Source organism: Haliotis rubra, unplaced genomic scaffold, assembly GCF_003918875.1.
Source record: "Haliotis rubra isolate DU_JTF1 unplaced genomic scaffold, ASM391887v1 Scf48, whole genome shotgun sequence".
NCBI lineage: Eukaryota > Metazoa > Mollusca > Gastropoda > Lepetellida > Haliotidae > Haliotis > Haliotis rubra.
Genome location: NW_025767168.1, coordinates 2,447,059 through 2,467,336, shown reverse-complemented (window position 1 = coordinate 2,467,336; position 20,278 = coordinate 2,447,059). Strand labels below are relative to the sequence as shown.

Genomic DNA, 20,278 nt, shown 5'->3' with positions numbered 1-20,278 from the left:
AGAGCTCTTGACTGCGTTAAACTGAAGATGGTGAAGTGGAACATCTAGAGAAGAGAAGCTACTTATCAACAAGCTGTCCCCTTGCAATTCAAGACGGCAGCCAAGGAGAAATTCGAGAAGAAGATACTTACTGCCCATAAACATATAGCCATTAGATCTGGTGTTTTTGTGACTTGAATACACAAACATATTGGCACTTGGCGCTGTGTAATGTTGTTCCTTTAAATCGAAAAGTACTATACATGTATTCTCCAGTGATTGTTTGTGATCAGATTGTGCAACATATTGTGATCATACGTTGAACCCCCATTCTGCTTTCGTTCATCAAATGTGAAATATATTTGGTAAAACTAATCATCGTTGAATATGTCCTTTGAAATCGAAAAGCCAAATAGATTTTTAGGCGGTCAGCAATATGTCTGGTGCAAGTTACCTCCCTTAGCAATAATCCAAGATGGCGGCGTCCACAGAAGATTGGATGTGTGAGGAGCTCGCTAAACTAGGGATTGATGCTAATGAAGAAAGTGCAAGGTAAAACAGTGACATTTAACAGAAAAATAGAATCGGCGTTATGCATGTTTCATTTTGACCTCATATCGTATAGATAATTTTCTATTTGAATTAATAACGTCTGCATCAATATGTTGAAGTGTTGTGCAATATTTCATTCATCTAGTTTCACTTTTATCTCTTTAGAAATTAGATCATGTTTAATGATTTACTGACAATTTTAGTGCCTGACATTTGAGTTTAATGCATACCACACACAGGATCGATGTTGACACAGTCTACAACACAAACATGTTACAGAATTCTGCAATTGCAAATAAAATCAAGATGCTGACTTGGCAAATAACGTCTTGGTAATATAAACATGCTCTGTCTTCCAACAACTCACAATTCATGTGTTACACCTAAGTTATAAGCCCATGCAAGAAGGAAGAGACTGTGGTGAAACTCATTGAGTAATTGCTGAAGTGGCCATGCTCCTCACATGCATTTATAAAAAGTGACAAACGAAAAACATTAATGTATCATCAAGTTCATGCATTATTTAACTTTGAAAATTTAAACATGAAAATGAGCTGCTGATGGTTTCCTCCAGAAATGTTTCAGATATATGACATACCATGTACAAACAATGTATTTTATTCTTATGACAAACAAAACCTGAAAAGGATTGGCAGTGTTCTCAGGGTTGACAAACATCCCAACTGATAGTCGAAGTTAATGCATAAATACTAGAAAATTCCAGAACCCCAACATAAAATGACTTCATAAATACATGCATGTCTAAATGCCTAATTACTGAGAAAATGTTACTTGCCTAAGGAACACAATACGTTTCCTGTTGCACCTGGTGACCAACTTATCTTCCATCACACACTACAGCCAAAGGAATGTGTAACAGATTTTACATGTGGAGGATATATATACCAATAAAGCGGAAAGCGCACTTTGGCGTTCGTGTTAGTGTATTCTCGAAAACATCCCAACTGATTCTAAGTTCATCGGCAGCGTTTCAGAATTATCATTAGCGATTTCCTGGAAAACTGATATGAGTGATCATTAATATGCAATTTTTGAAATTCAATACTCCCAGTAATTATCCAATTTCACATTTCAAAACATACAGCAAATAACGCTGTAAATCGTGATTTCGTATTGTGTCAAAAATATCAACATTACGATGAAGCCTATTTTGAAATGTCTTTTACAGCACTTTAGCTTTGTCTGAGATAATAGTTGATGGTATCAAGAAAAAGGGAATTTGCTGCAGAATTCAAAACTATGAATTCCTTAGGTTTTCTTTGTGGTCTAATGTTCATGAATGCTGCATTACGCTGGACAATAAATGCCATGTTGTCACAATGCAGCTAGGTGTAGAACTAATGCTAATGCTAACGTTAGTGAGCTAATGTACCCCCTCCCCTTATGTTAAGTTAACATGGTCTTAACGGACCGTTAAAGGTTAACGGTGCTTTGAGCAACAGGCTTTCGCTCTCTTAACGTTAACGGTCCATTAAAGACTAGTTAACTGTCCATTAAAATTTAACAGGCTTTTGAACAACTGGGCCCTGTTCACTAAGCCTGGGTCACGATATGGCTGAGATATTGCCGACATGACTTAAGCCTACAGCTCATTTCTGTTACAGAAGTCATTTTCCAACCTCTTCACAGTGACACATCCAGTATTTACCAAACTGATATAGATGTCAGCTATCTGACAGCTTTGAGTGGCATTTTAGAGGTTGGGACATACAATATTGAACAAACTAGCAAATAAATGAATGAATAAATAGATAGATAGATAGATAAATAAAAGAAGTTGTTATCCATGAAGTTTGTTCAATATAGCTTAAAGTAAGTCGCCAACAAATTGTTACAGTAACAACTACAATAGCTGATGGGTTACATGTGAAAACTTTAATGGCAAAGTAATACATTTATAGGTGCACTATGTGATATCTTAAACTTACATATATTTATTTATATTTTTATTTATGCATGGAAGTGACATTTTCATCTACATTTGCTGTGTATTGAACTTTATGATCACTGTTGTGAAAATTGTTTTGATTATGACAAGTTTTGACCCTGAATAGTAGCTAACTAGCCCAATGAATGGTGCTATGGCAGCAGGACAAAGATTAAGCCACTGTGGTGAATTTAAAAAGCGTGTGAAAACAAATTTTTGCTTTCAATTTTAATCTCAAACCTAAAATGCTGTGCTAAAATACTAATAGATTGTTGAAAGGAAATGGAGACTGTTTATAAGAACATACACAGTCTATCCGCGATTGTCCCGTCTATCACAATGATAGTATTGATACCTTCACTCTGTTATAGCTATCCAGGACTCATTTTACATTACGACCATAGCATAGTGTCTAGTAAGGCTGTAATGATTCACTCACATATTTGGTAAATCGAACTGTAGCCCTTCATGAATTCAATTCGTTATTCGTGCTCACCAGAACCGAATATTAACGAATATATACGATTTTTTTAAGGGATCATGTTTTACTTGAACCCTTGTGTACTTTTGGAAAGTGAGATATGCAAGGATGGAATATGTACTAGCATTGCAGTAGCGCAAGTCATGTTAGTTTGCCAAGGCCGCACGTGGTACTGTCGACTATAACTATTACATACCAAATTTGAGTGTCATGAGATCACTGGTTATTGCTGTGACAAATTAACACTGTCAACATGGGCGTTCATATTGTACATCAATCACTTAACTACAATATTGTATTCGTGAATAATTATTTGTATTCCAGAGGCCCAGATAAGCTGCGTATCCGGGTAAAATACGCATAGAAAATTTCCAATTACGCATTGAAAAAATGTTGTTGCGCACCAATTACGCATTTAAAATGTTAGATACGAAAAAAGTTTAAAACAAATGCGTACAGAATATATTTATAAAAATCGCTTGCGTAATGAAAAAGACATCGATTGCTATCAAGTTGTACTGTTAGTATAGGATGAGTGATTTTTTATGAAATCATTTCCATTATATTAAAGTTGGTTTTGATTAGGTATGACATAAGGCAGAACATACCTGCTTAGTAAACTTACTCAATGACATATACTTAGGTAAGTAAAATGACTGAAATACGCACATATTTGAAAGCAGTGGGTAACGGAAAATGAAATACCCACTCAACATTCATAATACCCACCAAAAAATACAGTGGGTACAGTACCCACATGAGCTAAATCTTATCTGGAGCTCTGGTATCCGTTACCCAATATTCATGATACATATCATATTTGCCACATAGTGAATTCGTTGCAGCCCTAGTCTTGTCTTGATTACATGACACAGTATTAAAATATAACTGTGGTGTATTTCTGTAGTTTCCTTCATGATGACAACCCACTCAGTGGTGCTTGGAAGTGATTATGATGAATTACTTCCTAATGCTATGATATGTCACAAATTAATAGTGAATAAAAAAGTTGATTGCAGATGATTTTCTTTTTATTCCCATACCAATTAGAACTTTTAAAGACTATTTCTATTGATTTCAATCAACTCTATGTTTCTAGGTACATCCTTGCAATTGAAACAGCCAAAGATTTGGAGGACTATATGCTAGATCTGCTAGATGCAAGTGACTCAAAAGTACGCAGATTCGTGAAAGAGCTCCTCAATCGGTGGCACCCTCCATCAAGTCTACAAGTGCCTGATAATGTTTTGGTAATGTCATGTTCTGTTTATATATGTATGAAGTGTGTCATTAGCTCATACAATGATAAGGTTTCTCCAAGGATAGTTGATCCTAACTGATGTATTGAGAATTACACACAAATTTGTTTGTTTGATTTCTGTATTTTCATTATAATCATAAATGTTGTAGTACTCAGCTGGTAACATTGAAGGCTTGTAATTGCTGTGTTTCTTTCTGTTATAGGTATACAGAAAAGGGAAAGACAGTGATGAGTTTACTCAGGGTTCACAAAAAGCAAAGAAAAAGAAACAAAAACAAGAGAATAAAAACAATTCCAATTCTTCCCCAGAAAACATAAATGGAGTTATAGACCACAACCAGGTAAGGTTCATTATGTCTGCTTATGGTACTAAGTAAGGACCGATGTGACACTCCTTATTGTAATAAAGATGGTGTTCATCCATACGGCCTATCCTTATTGTAATAAAGATGGTGTTCATCCATACGGCCTCTCCTTATTGTAATAAAGATGGTGTTCATCCATACGCCTTCTCCTTATTGTAATAAAGATGGTGTTCATCCATACGGCCTCTCCTTATTGTAATATAGATGGTGTTCATCCATACAGCCTCTCCTTATTGCAATAAAGATGGTGTTCATCCATACAGCCTCTCCTTATTGTAATATAGATGGTGTTCATCCATACGGCCTATCCTTATTGTAATAAAGATGGTGTTCATCCATACGGCCTCTCCTTATTGCAATAAAGATGGTGTTCATCCATACGGCCTATCCTTATTGTAATATAGATGGTGTTCATCCATACGGCCTCTCCTTATTGCAATAAAGATGGTGTTCTTTCATACGGCCTCTCCTTATTTAGTACTGCAACTATTTATATGCCTCTAGAATGTTTGGTGACTTGGCTGATTGGATGTCATCATGTTCCTTAAGTGTAGATTGGTGCTCATGCCTTCAGTCACTGGTTTGTATTGGCCAGACTTTATACTTCCTCCGCCACTGTGATTGACATTAATGGTATCACTCTTGAATGAAATAACTTACACTAACATACACACTAAGTCATGGATCGTTTGGTGGCCAAATAGTTTCAGTGTCTGCAATGAACTACAGTGTGCCGGATTAGACAGGTGCTGGTGTTGGCAGGTTTCACTGTATGCCTTGTTGAATCCCTTGACATTCCATATCCAGTTCATGTTTTTGCAAAATACTATTTCTGCATTTTCAGATGCCAGTTCCTTCCATTGTAGAAAGTTCTCATGGCAATGCTGACAAGTTGAAAAAGAAATCTAAATTTGTTCCTCTCTACAGTCAGGAAGGCCAAGAGAAAACAGTCCTCAAGTTGCCTGGTGAGTAACATCCTTGACCTGCAGGTGCTTGGTATTTGGCTATCCTCCATATGTTTTCTCAGTTGTCCTCTGTCCTCTAGATTCCTGGTAAGTCCTTGTCCTCTGGGTGCCTCTGTAGTCCACGTTTCTAGTGGTTTAGTTTTTGTCGGAATACCAAACTGTGTGTTGTACTTTAAGTGTTTTCATCCTGCTCATCAGTGCCCTCACCATATTGCAGGTCGTCACACGTGTGAGTGCCAGGCCTCGAAGCATTCGCTTGTCAACAACTGCACCTGCTGTGGGCGTGTGGTGTGTCAGCAGGAGGGGTCCGGCCCCTGCGTCTTCTGTGGGACATTGGTAAGTTAGTGGGTCCCTCAGTGTGCACAGTTCTCATGTTGTGGAGTTACCCATGCTTACCCAGCAGAGACTGTCCACTTTAAAAAGGTTCCAAGAGGCAACATCAGATCTGGGCATTTATTGTGTTCTTTTACAATGTTCACAATAGTTACCTTGATGAGGAGTAAATCAGCTACTGCTCTTGCTTGCTATTGATTATTCATAATATAATATAGTAGTTGAAAACTGCAGACCATGATCTTAAACAACACTCAGTTGGCAAGTAGTAAAATCAGCATGTTACATTGTATAACAACTCACTTCGCCAATTGCTGGACTGTCATGCACCTCAGAAGGAATGTACTTTTGTACAGCGTACATGGTGTCCCTGGTAGAATGAACTTGTTCATGAAGCTAAACAGCAAAGACGTAAAGCAGAACGTAGGTGGCGAAAATCTCAACTTGAGATACATCGTCAAATGTACAAATCTCAAAGAAATGCTTTTTGCAAGATCGTCTGAGAGCAGAAGCGTTTGTACTGTAAACAGCAAATCACAGAGTGTGTAGGAAAGCCTAGAGATCTCCACAATTTCATGAAATCTATTATGGGCAAGACGAAAGAAGTTGTTCTTCCTCAATGTGATAATATTACACAACTTGCCAATGATTTCAAGTCATTCTTTGAGAATATAATTCTGGATATCAAGAAACTTCTCAGGGAGTATCAACAGCCAGACATGGTGTTCAAGGAAACCTTGTGTGAAGGCGTTTCTCTGAGGGAGTTCGCACTTTGTACTCCACAGGATGTTCTGACTCTCGTCAACTCATCCAACAAAACCACTTGTCTGAATGATCCAATGCCAAGCAATCTTGTGGTTGATCCTCTCGATCATTTACTTCCAGTTATAACCGACATTATTAATAAAAGTCTTTCATCAGGTGTTTTCCCTACATGTTTGAAAGATGCTATTGTTACTCCACTGTTAAAGAATTCCAAACTTGATACCAACATACTTAAGAACTATCGGCCGTTTCAAACTTGACTTTTCTTTTAAAACTTGTGGAGAAAGCTGTTACCAGACAACTGATGAAGCATATCAACCTCCAAGACATCCTTGATGACTATCAGTCTGCTTATCGTCCGCAGCATTCAACAGAGACCTTGCTCCTGAGAGTTGTTAATGATCTGAGGTGTCTAGTGGATTCTGGTGACATGGCAACCCTGACTCTTTTAGATCTCAGTGCAGCGTTTGATATGGTTGATCATTCCAAGCTTCTGGATATTTGACAGCATCAAGTTGGTATCAGTGGAACAGTGCTCTCTTGGTTTGCATCTTACCTCCATGTCAGGCGTCAGTATGTATATGTCTTGGGACAGTTTTCGGATAAGACAGTGCTCTTGTGTGGAGTCCCACAAGGTTAAGTGTTGGGACCTGTGTTGTTTCTCTTATACGTAAACTGTCTCAAAACCATAACTGAAAAGTTTGTGACTCCTCAGTTTTCATATGCAGCTGATGTTCAACTGATGAATAGATTTAACACTGAATCAATTTCTGACACCCTACAACAAACTGAAAACTGTACTTCTGAAATTAAGTCATGGATGACCGAAAGAAAACTAAAGTTAAATGACGACAAAACAGAGGTATTATTGGTCGGAAGACAACAGCACATCGACAAGGTAGATGTTGAGCGAGTGATGATTGCTTCTGCCTGTATCTCCCCATCACAACAAGTTAAAGATCTTGGAGTACAGCTACAGTCGGACCTTTCCATGTCTGCACAAGTGGATCATCTGTGTAAGACATGCTACTTTCACAATCGTTCCACTGGTACCATCCGAAAATACATCACTAAAGAGAGTGCACATATCCTGGTCAGATGCCTGGTGTCTTCCCGCCTAGACTACTGCAATAGCCTTCTCACTGGAATATCCAAAGAACACATGAAAAAACTCCAGAAAGTGCAGAATACAGCCACTAGAATTATATCTTTGAGTTCTAAATATGATCATATATATAACCCCTGTGATAAAGTCTTTGCACTGGCTTCCTGTTCAATACCGAGTTGAGTTCAAAGTTCTGTGTACAGTCTTTAAGGGTCTCAACAACCTTGCCCCTACATATCTGTCATCTCTCCTAACCCAGTATGTGCCTTCCAGAACTCTACGTTCCCAGGATAAACAGCTCCTCAAAGTACCTCAAGCTCGGCTCATCTCAAGAGGAGTTTTCAGCATGTCACGACTCTCTTATGGAACTCTCTACCGCTCCAAATCAAACTCGCCCCGACCCTGGACTCTTTTAAGAAGGCCCTAAAGACATTCCTTTTTACTAAAGCCTATAATTGACATTTTCCCTTCTTCTGTAAATAGTTTTAATGCGCCATGAGCATGCATGAGTGGGTGGACACTGGCGCTTTACAAATATCCACTATTATTATTATTATGATTATTACTTCTCTACTAGTATATCTTAATCAAACAGGGTTTGGCCACAAGACCAATGTGAAGATCCGAGTTAGAGTTAGTCTTAATAATAATAATAATAATAATAAAAATAAATGCATATTTATAATGCGCCCCTTCCACACCCTAAGGCATGCTCAAAGCGCTACAGAATATTTACACTGGAGTATTTACAGATGAAGTTATACATAATATACTGAGAAAAGGTGGGTTTTAAGTCTGGACTTTAAAATGTCAATTGTGTCAGAGCTTTTAAGGGCACATGGGAGAGAGTTCCAAAGCACAGGCGCGGAGTAAGAGAATGATCGGTGTCCGAAGGATTTCAGTTTGTAGGATGGGATGACCAGTCGATTTTGTGTGTTTGAGCCAAGTTGCGTATGGGACATCTATGGATGTAGGAGTTCAGACAAGTAGGAGGGAGCCAAACCATGGAGGCACTTGTATGTCAGACAGAGGATCTTAAAGTCAATTCTGGCCCTAACTGGTAGCCAATGCAGTTCTTTCAACACTGGTGTTATATGGGAACGTTTAGAAGTCTTGCTGATGATGCGGGCGGAAGTATTTTTGATCTTCTGAAGCTTATCAAGGAGTTTAGAACTGAGGCCTGAAAGGACAGTAGTCAAGCCTAGATGTAACAAGAGCTCGAACAAGGGCTTGAGTTGCAGTAGTTGTCAGGTATTGCCGAATGTTACCAATGGATCTTAGGTGAAAGTAGCAGGTCCTGCTCAGACGGTTAACATGAGCATCCAGAGTCAAGGAAGAGTCGATGTGGACACCCAAATCCTTAACCACATCAGAGAATCTGACGTCAGAGTCTGCGACTGTAAGGAAGTCGGTTTTGACCTTGCTAAGTTGTTGCTTTGTACCAATGAGAACTGCTTCTGTTTTTGTGTCATTACGTTTAAGCATGTTTCCTGTCATCCAGCACACCAGTCTTCATCAACCAATGCTTGTTGTAAGAGGTGGGTGGTCAGGCTCGCTGACTTGGTTGATACGTCATTATATCCGATTTTTTGTAGATTAATGCTCATGCTGTGGATCACTTGTCTGGCTCAGACTCCATTACTTTTTGCAGCCATATAGCTAAAATATTATCGAGTGCACTGTTTTATGAGGACGGAGAGTTGTAATCTGGTTCTGTGTTGTCAGGTGTAATGAGGGAGGATGGTTGTAATCTGGTTCTGTGTTGTCAGGTGTAATGAGGGAGGATGGTTGTAATCCGGTTCTGTGTTGTCAGGTGTAATGAGGGAGGATGGTTGTAATCTGGTTCTGTGTTGTCAGGTGTAATGAGGAGGAGAGTTGTTATCAGGTTGTTTGTTGTCAGGTGTGTACGAGGGAGGATGGTTGTAATCTGGTTCTGTGTTGTCAGGTGTAATGAGGGAGGTTAGTTGTAATCAGGTTGTTTGTTGTTAGGTGTAATGAGGGAGAATAGTTGTAATCTGGTTCTGTGGTCAGGTGGATGAGGGAGGTTAGTTGTAATCTGGTTCTGTGTTGTCAGGTGTAATGAGGGAGGTTAGTTGTAATCTGGTTCTGTGTTGTCAGGTGTAATGAGGGAGGTTAGTTGTAATCTGGTTCTGTGTTGTCAGGTGTAATGAGGGAGGTTAGTTGTAATCTGGTTCTGTGTTGTCAGGTGTAATTTTGTAATCAGGTTCTGTGTTGTCAGGTGTAATGAGGGAGGAGATTTGTAATCAGGTTCTGTGTTGTCAGGTGTAATGAGGGAGGTTAGTTGTAATCTGGTTCTGTGTTGTCAGGTGTAATGAGGGAGGAGATTTGTAATCTGGTTCTGTGTTGTCAGGTGTAATGAGGGAGGAGATTTGTAATCAGGTTCTGTGTTGTCAGGTATAATGAGGGAGGTTAGTTGTAATCAGGTTCTGTGTTGTCAGGTGTAATGAGGGAGGAGATTTGTAATCAGGTTCTGTGTTGTCAGGTGTAATGAGGGAGGAGATTTGTAATCAGGTTCTGTGTTGTCAGGTATAATGAGGGAGGTTGTAATCAGGTTCTGTGTTGTCAGGTGTAATGAGGGAGGTTAGTTGTAATCTGGTTCTGTGTTGTCAGGTGTAATGAGGGAGGAGATTTGTAATCAGGTTCTGTGTTGTCAGGTGTAATGAGGGAGGATGATTGTAATCAGGTTCTGTGTTGTCAGGTGTAATGAGGGAGGAGATTTGTAATCAGGTTCTGTGTTGTCAGGTGTAATGAGGGAGGGGTTCTGTGTTGTAATCAGGTAATCAGGTGTTGTCAGGTGTAATGAGGGAGGTTAGTTGTAATCTGGTTCTGTGTTGTCAGGTGTAATGAGGGGAGTTGTAAGATTTGTAATCTGGTTCTGTGTTGTCAGGTGTAATGAGGGAGGTTAGTTGTAATCTGGTTCTGTGTTGTCAGGTGTAATGAGGGAGGAGATTTGTAATCTGGTTCTGTGTTGTCAGGTGTAATGAGGGAGGATGGTTGTAATCTGGTTCTGTGTTGTCAGGTGTAATGAGGGAGTAATGTAATGTGTTCTGTTGTTGTCAGGTGTTGAGGGTCAGGTTGTAATCTGGTTCTGTGATCAGGGGAGGAAGGGTTGTAATCAGGTTCTTTGTTGTCAGGTGTAATGAGGGAGGATGGTTGTAATCAGGTTGTTTGTTGTCAGGTGTAATGAGGGAGGATGGTTGTAATCTGGTTCTGTGTTGTCAGGTGTAATGAGGAAGGATGGTTGTAATCTGGTTCTGTGTTGTCAGGTGTAATGAGGAAGGATGGTTGTAATCTGGTTCTGTGTTGTCAGGTGTAATGAGGGAGGATGATTGTAATTTGATTCTGTGTTGTCAGGTGTAATGAGGAGGAGAGTTGTAATCAGGTTGTTTGTTGTCAGGTGTAATGAGGGAGGGTAGTTGTAATCAGGTTGTTTGTTGTTAGGTGTGTACGAGGGAAGAACAAGAGATACTGAACCGAGGGTCCAAGAAGAGTGAGAGGCTGCGACAGCAGCTGATGAAAGGAGCAACAATAGTGCCGTTCCTGGAGACAGAGGGAGGAGGGGGAGGCTTGTTGCCAACGGCAGCTGTCAAGATGTCCGAAGGTCTGGAAAAGGCACTCAAACACAAGGAAAGACTGCTAGACTTTGATCGGACCAGGTGGGTTGGTATAAGCATTAAGGGTAGGACCAGTGGTTTAAAAAGTGGGGGGAAGTTGTGGATGGTGTAAGGGCTGGTTGATGTGAAACCAGACTGCTGGAAAGTGATGTCAGACATAGCTAACTATGATCTGTCTGGTAGCCTTTGTAAAATGTGTTGGGCGAAGTTCAAATTCAGTTCCCTCCAGAACTCAGATACTGCCAAGAATGGTTTTGATGATATGCTTGTGCCTGAAAATCCTCCAGAATTTTTTTTAGAGTAAAATCATGCTCCATTTATAACACTCTGTCCAAGTTTATTGGTTAACCTGTCTTGTTCACTGCAGTGCGAGACGAACCAAAGTGATAGATGATGAAAGTGACTATTTTGCCTCGGACTCTAAGTGGCTCAGCAAGAAAGACAGGGAAGCACTGAAGAAACGTGAGGAAGAGCTCCGAAGTCAGAGGTTTGCATCGAGGAGAGATCGGAAAATAACGCTTGACTTTGCTGGGCGTCAAGTGGTTGATGCGGAATCGGATGCTGCAAAATACATGTATGATGCCAATGATGAGGTGGTGCAGCAAGTTTATCAAGGTGCGCGGCCCAAAAACTCACCTAGTGCTTACACGTTACAGGAATCTGGGAATATACTGAACCCCACCATAGTACAGCCAGCACCAACAGTAAGTGACTTACACAGAGAGAGATTCTTGGGCTTTGCTGAAATTTAGAAATCTGTATTAAGCATCTTAGATTTATGGACTTAAAAATGTTAATGTTTGACAGATCCAGGGCAGAACTGATCTTCAGCAACCCATGATTGATGTAGGAGGCAACTAACGGAATTGAAAGGCTGGCCCTCTGACTTGCTTGATGCATGTCATCATACCCCAATTGCCTAGATTAATGCTGTCAATCAAAACTTTCCTCTTGTAGCGCTCTTTATTGTTGTCTGTAAACATGATAAACATAATACTACATCTGTTATGCATGTGTTGCATATACAGGTCAAGATTTCTTCCTTTATTACTTTTTTATGAATAATTGGTAATGTAAATCATGCTAATGAAAGGCTCAGGTCATGATTTTGAAAAGATTGGTAAATAACCCAGCAAAACTCTGATTGAGTACATTTGAAAACAAATTCTTCAAGTTTTGAAAATAATCTAATTGTATTCGGAATACTGCTCGCAGTGGGAAAGCAGATGGTGTTTCAAAAGTTTGGAATGGTAGATGATGGAAAGATGTTAATGACTAAGAGCATGAAAGCATGTTGGAATGAAAAACAGAAAAATATGAAAGAAAGTGTTAGAATTATGTTTTCTCTCAATTAAATCCATCAATGATATTTGTTTTACAGTTTGTGTCGAAAGGGTCTTCCTTTAGTCGGAAGGTTATTGGTCAGAGTTCATCTTGTGATGTTGACCCACATGCCAAGTCAGCTCGTATCCAGGACCGCCAGTTGCTGGAGATGACAGACGAGGGCATGTGCATGAGCATGCATCAACCGTGGGCGTCGCTGCTTATCAAAGGAATCAAAATGTATGTCAGTCTCTTTGTAATATTTGTTGATGTTACCATGTTCCATGTTAGATTGTCTGTTTAGTGACACCATGGCAGTTGTGGGATTTGTTACTGTAAGCAACCCGTGAAGATCCGGGTTAGATTTGGTCTTCAGTAACCCATGCTTGTCGTAAGAGGTGACTAACGGGATCGGGTGGTCAGGCTTGCTGACTTGGTTGACACATGTCATCATATCCCAATTGCGTAGATCGATGCTCATGATGTTGATCACTGGATTATCTGGTTCAGACCACTGCCATATATCTAGAATATTGTTGAGTGTCGCATTTATGTAACTACCAAACAAATCTTATTATAAGGTAATATTAGTTTTTTTCCAAACTGTCAACATGGTACTTGATTTGGTTGTTGTAGGATAACTTCTATGAATATATATAGAACTATTTTGATTTTGAGATTGACTTACATGATATGTTTGTATTGTGCATGCTCCAAAGGCATGAAGGCCGGGTTTGGTACACAGCCCACCGAGGTCGCCTCTGGATGCGGCTACATCAAAGTCCCCCACCACACAGGAAACACACGAGGTGGAGCAGATGTATCAGTATCTCTACACAGGTATGTGATCTTCCTGTGTGGATTCACAGTCAGAACTGGCCCCCAGTACCTCATGCTGCTCTCCCCATGTGGTTCCAAGTCAGAATAGATCCATAGAACCTCATGCTTCTCTCCCAATGCGATTCCAAGTCAGAATAGATCCATAGAACCTCTTGCTTCTCTCCCCATGCGATTCCAAGTCAAAATAGATCCATATAACCTCATGCTTGTCTCCCCTTGCATTTCAAGTCAGAATGGATCCATAGAACCTCATGCTTGTCTCCCCTTTCATTTAAAGTCAGAATGGATCCATAGAAACCTCATGGATCCATAGAACTCTCATGCTTCAGAATAGATCCATAGAACCCATGCTTTCTCAAGTCAAGAATAGATCCATAGAACCTCATGCTTGTCTCCCCTTGCATTTCAAGTCAGAATGGATCCATAGAACCTCATGCTTGTCTCCCCTTGCATTTAAAGTCAGAATGGATCCATAGAACCTCATGCTTGTCTCCCCTTGCATTTAAAGTCAGAATGGATCCATAGAACCTCATGCTTGTCTCCCCTTGCATTTAAAGTCAGAATGGATCCATAGAACCTCATGCTTGTCTCCCCTTGCATTTAAAGTCAGAATGGATCCATAGAACCTCATGCTTGTCTCCCCTTGCATTTAAAGTCAGAATGGATCCATAGAACCTCATGCTTGTCTCCCCTTGCATTTCAAGTCAGAATGGATCCATAGAACCTCATGCTTGTCTCCCCTTGCATTTCAAGTCAGAATAGATCCATAGAACCTCATGCTTGTCTCCCCTTGCATTTAAAGTCAGAATGGATCCATAGAACCTCATGCTTGTCTCCCCTTGCATTTCAAGTCAGAATGGATCCATAGAACCTCATGCTTGTCTCCCCTTGCATTTCAAGTCAGAATAGATCCATAGAACCTCATGCTTGTCTCCCCTTGCATTTCAAGTCAGAATGGATCCATAGAACCTCATGCTTGTCTCCCCTTGCATTTCAAGTCAGAATGGATCCATAGAACCTCATGCTTGTCTCCCTTGCATTTCAAGTCAGAATAGATCCATAGAACCTCATGCTTGTCTCCCCCTTGCATTTCAAGTCAGAATGGATCCATAGAACCTCATGCTTGTCTCCCCTTGCATTTCAAGTCAGAATAGATCCATAGAACCTCATGCTTGTCTCCCCTTGCATTTCAAGTCAGAATGGATCCATAGAACCTCATGCTTGTCTCCCTTGCATTTAAAGTCAGAATGGATCCATAGAACCTCATGCTTGTCTCCCCTTTCATTTCAAGTCAGAATAGATCCATAGAACCTCATGCTTGTCTCCCCTTTCAAGTCAGAATTTCTTGTCTCCCCTTGCAAGTCAGAATAGATCCATAGAACCTCATGCTTGTCTCATTTGCTAGTCTCCCCTTGCATTTCAAGTCAGAAATCAGATCCATAGAACCTCATGCTTGTCTCCCCTTGCATTTCAAGTCAGAATAGATCCATAGAACCTCATTTGCTTGTCTTGTCTCCCTTGCATTTCAAGTCAGAATAGATCCATAGAACCTCATGCTTGTCTCCCCTTTCATTTAAAGTCAGAATAGATCCATAGAACCTCATGCTTGTCTCCCCTTGCATTTCAAGTCAGAATAGATCCATAGTAACCTCATGCTTGTCTCCCCTTGCATTTAAAGTCAGAATGGATCCATAGAACCTCATGCTTGTCTCCCCTTTCATTTCTAGTCAGAATGGATCCATAGAACCTCATGCTTGTCTCCCCTTTCATTTCTAGTCAGAATGGATCCATAGAACCTCATGCTTGTCTCCCCTTTCATTTCTAGTCAGAATGGATCCATAGAACCTCATGCTTGTCTCCCCTTGCATTTCTAGTCAGAATGGATCCATAGAACCTCATGCTTGTCTCCCCTTGCATTTAAAGTCAGAATGGATCCATAGAACCTCATGCTTGTCTCCCCTTTCATTTAAAGTCAGAATAGATCCATAGAACCACATGCTTGTCTCCCCTTGCATTTCAAGTCAGAATAGATCCATAGAACCTCATGCTTGTCTCCCCTTTCATTTCAAGTCAGAATAGATCCATAGAACCTCATGCTTGTCTCCCCTTTCATTTCAAGTCAGAATAGATCCATAGAACCTCATGCTTGTCTCCCCTTGCATTTCTAGTCAGAATAGATCCATAGAACCTCATGCTTGTCTCCCCTTTCATTTCAAGTCAGAATAGATCCATAGAACCTCATGCTTGTCTCCCCTTTCATTTAAAAAGTCAGAATAGATCCATAGAACCTCATGCTTGTCTCCCCTTGCATTTCTAGTCAGAATAGATCCATAGAACCTCATGCTTGTCTCCCCTTTCATTTAAAGTCAGAATAGATCCATAGAACCTCATGCTTGTCTCCCCTTTCATTTCAAGTCAGAATAGATCCATAGAACCTCATGCTTGTCTCCCCTTTCATTTAAAGTCAGAATAGATCCATAGAACCTCATGCTTGTCTCCCCTTTCATTTCAAGTCAGAATAGATCCATAGAACCTCATGCTTGTCTCCCCTTGCATTTAAAGTCAGAATAGATCCATAGAACCTCATGCTTGTCTCCCCTTGCATTTCTAGTCAGAATAGATCCATAGAACCTCATGCTTGTCTCCCCTTTCATTTAAACTAAAGTCAGAATAGATCCATAGAACCTCATGCTTGTCTCCCCTTTCATTTAAAGTCAGAATAGATCCATAGAACCTCATGCTTGTCTCCCCTTTCATTTAAACTAAAGTCAGAATAGATCCATAGAACCTCATGCTTGTCTCCCCTTTCATTTAAAGTCAGAATAGATCCATAGAACCTCATGCTTGTCTCCCCTTGCATTTCTAGTCAGAATAGATCCATAGAACTTCATGCTTGTCTCCCCTTTCATTTAAACTAAAGTCAGAATAGATCCATAGAACCTCATGCTTGTCTCCCCTTTCATTTAAAGTCAGAATAGATCCATAGAACCTCATGCTTGTCTCCCCTTTCATTTCAAGTCAGAATATGTCATCAATATCCTTTGCTTTGCCTTGGTACACTGTTTGTGTCCATAAATAGTTAATATACATTATTCATGTGTTGCTTATTTAGATAAATGCTCTTGTTTCTTATATAAAAAATTATAGAATCAATAGACAAAGCTAATCAAACATTTCTGTTTCATTCTGTAATCGTAAACAAATGCCTTTAGTGCATCACAGAATGAGTAGTTCCACAAAGACAACTGGCGACACTCATCTTTTTCCTGTCCAACACTCATAATATGTGCCATGAGCTGAACTGAGACATTGTATGTTTTTGACATGGCTGCAAGCGTGTGACAAGCTATGTAAAACTCACTTCCTGCATTGTTCATTGTATGAACACCTGTGGAAGCTGTTCACAGCTGCAGTGATGCCATACCTTGTTGTGTTTCAGATCCCAACATATCCTTCCCCAGCACCTACCCTGTGGGCTGTCTCCTGGGCTGTGTGGATGTTGTGGACTGTCTCTCTCAGGAGGAGTACAGTCAGCAGGTATGCAGTGGGGCTAGCTACATGGGCTTGGTGGAGTACCACGGTAGAGGGCAGGTTGAGTTACCCCATTACTGGAACAGGATCAAGATATCCCATTTCTAGGACTGGATCCAGGTATCCTGTTACTAGTGCAGGGTTGGGGTACCCGTTTCCGGGATATAGCTCAGGTTGGCCATTTCTAATTTGGGTTAAGCTTCCTTGGTACTGGGATTGAGTATATAGGAAGTTATATATGATCTATTCAGGGTTTCCCACATTCTCTTCCCACAGAGGTTACTCCTGTCATATTACGTAGGAAGATATGACAGGAGTAACCTCTGTGGGAAGAGAATGGGTTTCCCAAAGTGATAAATATCTAACACTTGCATCACTTTAGGCTTTACTCCCATATCAAGCAGACTAGCTGTGTTACACATTCGCCCAGGGTTTCATACAATTTATCTTGTGCTTGTGTTTTTCTTAAAAGATTATGACCTCATTATGCTGCTTCCATTCTTCAGTTTCCAGATGGCGAGTCTGCCTCACCGTATGTGTTCATCTGTGAGAACCCACAGGAGCTAATCGTCAAATTTCCAATCAGGGGAAAACACAAAATATGTGAGTAGTGTCTAAAGTCCTTACAGAACTTGTTGTATACTGTGCTTCATGTGCCCCATACTTCATGTGCCCCATGCTTCATGGTGGATTGGGTGCTTGTATCACCTGGCTTATTGTGTTTTGTATTGTTCAATCAGTCCAGTCACAGAATCCCCATTTATCGACTATTGTGATATGAACAGATATTGTGTTGTGTATAATAACATATCATCATGAAAAACTCCTGCATATTTTGTTGAAAGACTTTTTAGATATTTTTATCAATTATATGAGGTATTATATTTTCAGATAAACTCGACAGTCGCATACACCAAGCTGCTAAGAAAGGTCTCGCCAGTCAAGCCAATCAAGTCACTGACAGGAGTCGATTTTAGAGGACTAGCACACACTTGTTTTAATTATTGTTGGTTCATCTGGTGTATAAAGTGATGCATTTGGACGGGTAGATATATACAGGGCTGATTGCTGGACAGGAAGTTGTTGTGTAATTGTGTTGTTAGGTCGGAACAGAGTTGATGTGTTCAAGGTTGGGGGACAACACTGCGCTGTGTCAGTCATGAAACTATTGCGTGATGACGGTGATTGGTTGAAACAAGTGCGCTGATGTTTTATAGCTAATGATACATACCTGTTGTTTACTTTGAACAATTCAGTATACAACTTAGGTGCAACCCAAGGCGTCACTGCGACTCCTTGTATATAACCAGGGACTCATTGTAACACCTTGTGTTTTACCTGAGTAGTCAATGTGATACATTGTGTATAACCAGGGAGTCATTGTGACACCTTGTGTTTTACCTAAGTAGTCAATGTGATACATTGTGTATAACGAGGGACTCATTGTGACACCTTGTGTTTTACCTGAGTAGTCAATGTGATACATTGTGTATAACCAGGGACTCATTGTGACACCTTGTGTTTTACCTAAGTAGTCAATGTGATACATTGTGTATAACCAGGGACTCATTGTGACACCTTGTGTTTTACCTGAGTAGTCAATGTGATACATTGTGTATAACCAGGGAGTCATTGTGACACCTTGTGTTTTACCTTACCTAAGTAGTCAATGTGATACATTGTGTATAACGAGGGACTCATTGTGACACCTTGTGTTTTACCTAAGTAGTCAATGTGATACATTGTGTATATTGTGACCAGGGAGATCATTGTGACACCTTGTGTGTTTTACCTAAGTAGTCAATGTGATACATTGTGTATAACCAGGGACTCATTGTGACACCTTGTGTTTTACCTGAGTAGTCAATGTGATACATTGTGTATAACCAGGGAGTCATTGTGACACCTTGTGTTTTACCTAAATAGTCAATGTGATACATTGTGTATAACGAGGGACTCATTGTGACACCTTGTGTTTTACCTAAGTAGTCAATGTGATGATACATTGTGTATAACCATTGTGTATAACGAGGGACTCATTGTGACACCTTGTGTTTTACCTGAGTAGTCAATGTGATACATTGTGTATAACCAGGGAGTCATTGTGACACCTTGTGTTTTACCTAAATAGTCAATGTGATACATTGTGTATAACGAGGGACTCATTGTGACACCTTGTGTTTTACCTGAGTAGTCAATGTGATACATTGTGTATAACGAGGGACTCATTGTGACACCTTGTGTTTTACCTGAGTAGTCAATGTGATACATTGTGTATAACCAGGGAGTCATTGTGACACCTTGTGTTTTACCTAAATAGTCAATGTGATACATTGTGTATAACCAGGGACTCATTGTGACACCTTGTGTTTTACCTGAGTAGTCAATGTGATACATTGTGTATAACCAGGGACTCATTGTGACACCTTGTGTTTTACCTAAGTAGTCAATGTGATACATTGTGTATAACCAGGGAGTCATTGTGACACCTTGTGTTTTACCTAAATAGTCAATGTGATACATTGTGTAAAACCAGGGACTCATTGTGACACCTTGTGTTTTACCTAAATAGTCAATGTGATACATTGTGTATAACGAGGGACTCATTGTGACACCTTGTGTTTTACCTAAATAGTCAATGTGATACACTGTATGTTTCCCAGGGAGTCATGGTGACACCGAATTGTGTCACCTTCAAACTTTATTGTCTGGATTTGAGAAAAGATTCACATGGTTGTGGACATGACAATCTTCCTGTATAAAATAGGATTTATTCTTATAGTGAAGAAATTGGGGAGACTTTCAGCTCGCGAGGACTAGAAAGTGGAAGCCCCAGCGAGCTCATGGCAAGGCATGGTGTTCATTTTCTGTCCATAGATTTCTTCAGAATTTGAAGTATTTGGGCAATGAATGAAAACATGAATGAAAGTCTTCTGCCACTAAACTGTACGACCCAGAGGGCTGACACATTATGAGGATGTGTACGGTAGAAATGGAACTTAGCTTTGTGAAGCCTTTGGTCAGAGGCCTTTGGAGTTGTTTTTCTATATATTCTGAAAATATTGTTCAGTTAGCTGAATTAGTTCTCATTAACTTCCATGGCAAGAGAGCTAACATATTAGGTGGATATGTAGCTATACATCTGGTTTCTATATTAATCATAGCGTGACAAATTCTACTGAATGAAGGAAACAT

At 40.0% G+C, this 20,278-nt stretch overlaps 1 protein-coding gene across 1 annotated transcript; it reads left to right on the top strand.

Annotated features, from left to right (window-relative positions):
* The first annotated feature begins 448 nt into the window (after positions 1-448).
* Positions 449-18,716, top strand: LOC124291001 (activating signal cointegrator 1-like). Its single transcript, XM_046727866.1, is given in 13 exon segments — positions 449-531; positions 4,060-4,210; positions 4,425-4,562; positions 5,431-5,551; positions 5,769-5,887; positions 11,217-11,431; positions 11,757-12,093; positions 12,771-12,952; positions 13,432-13,475; positions 13,478-13,552; positions 16,992-17,089; positions 17,590-17,686; positions 17,975-18,716. Coding segments are annotated over 13 exon segments (1,740 nt in total). The 5' UTR covers positions 449-454; the 3' UTR covers positions 18,061-18,716.
* Positions 18,717-20,278: the final 1,562 nt, after the last annotated feature.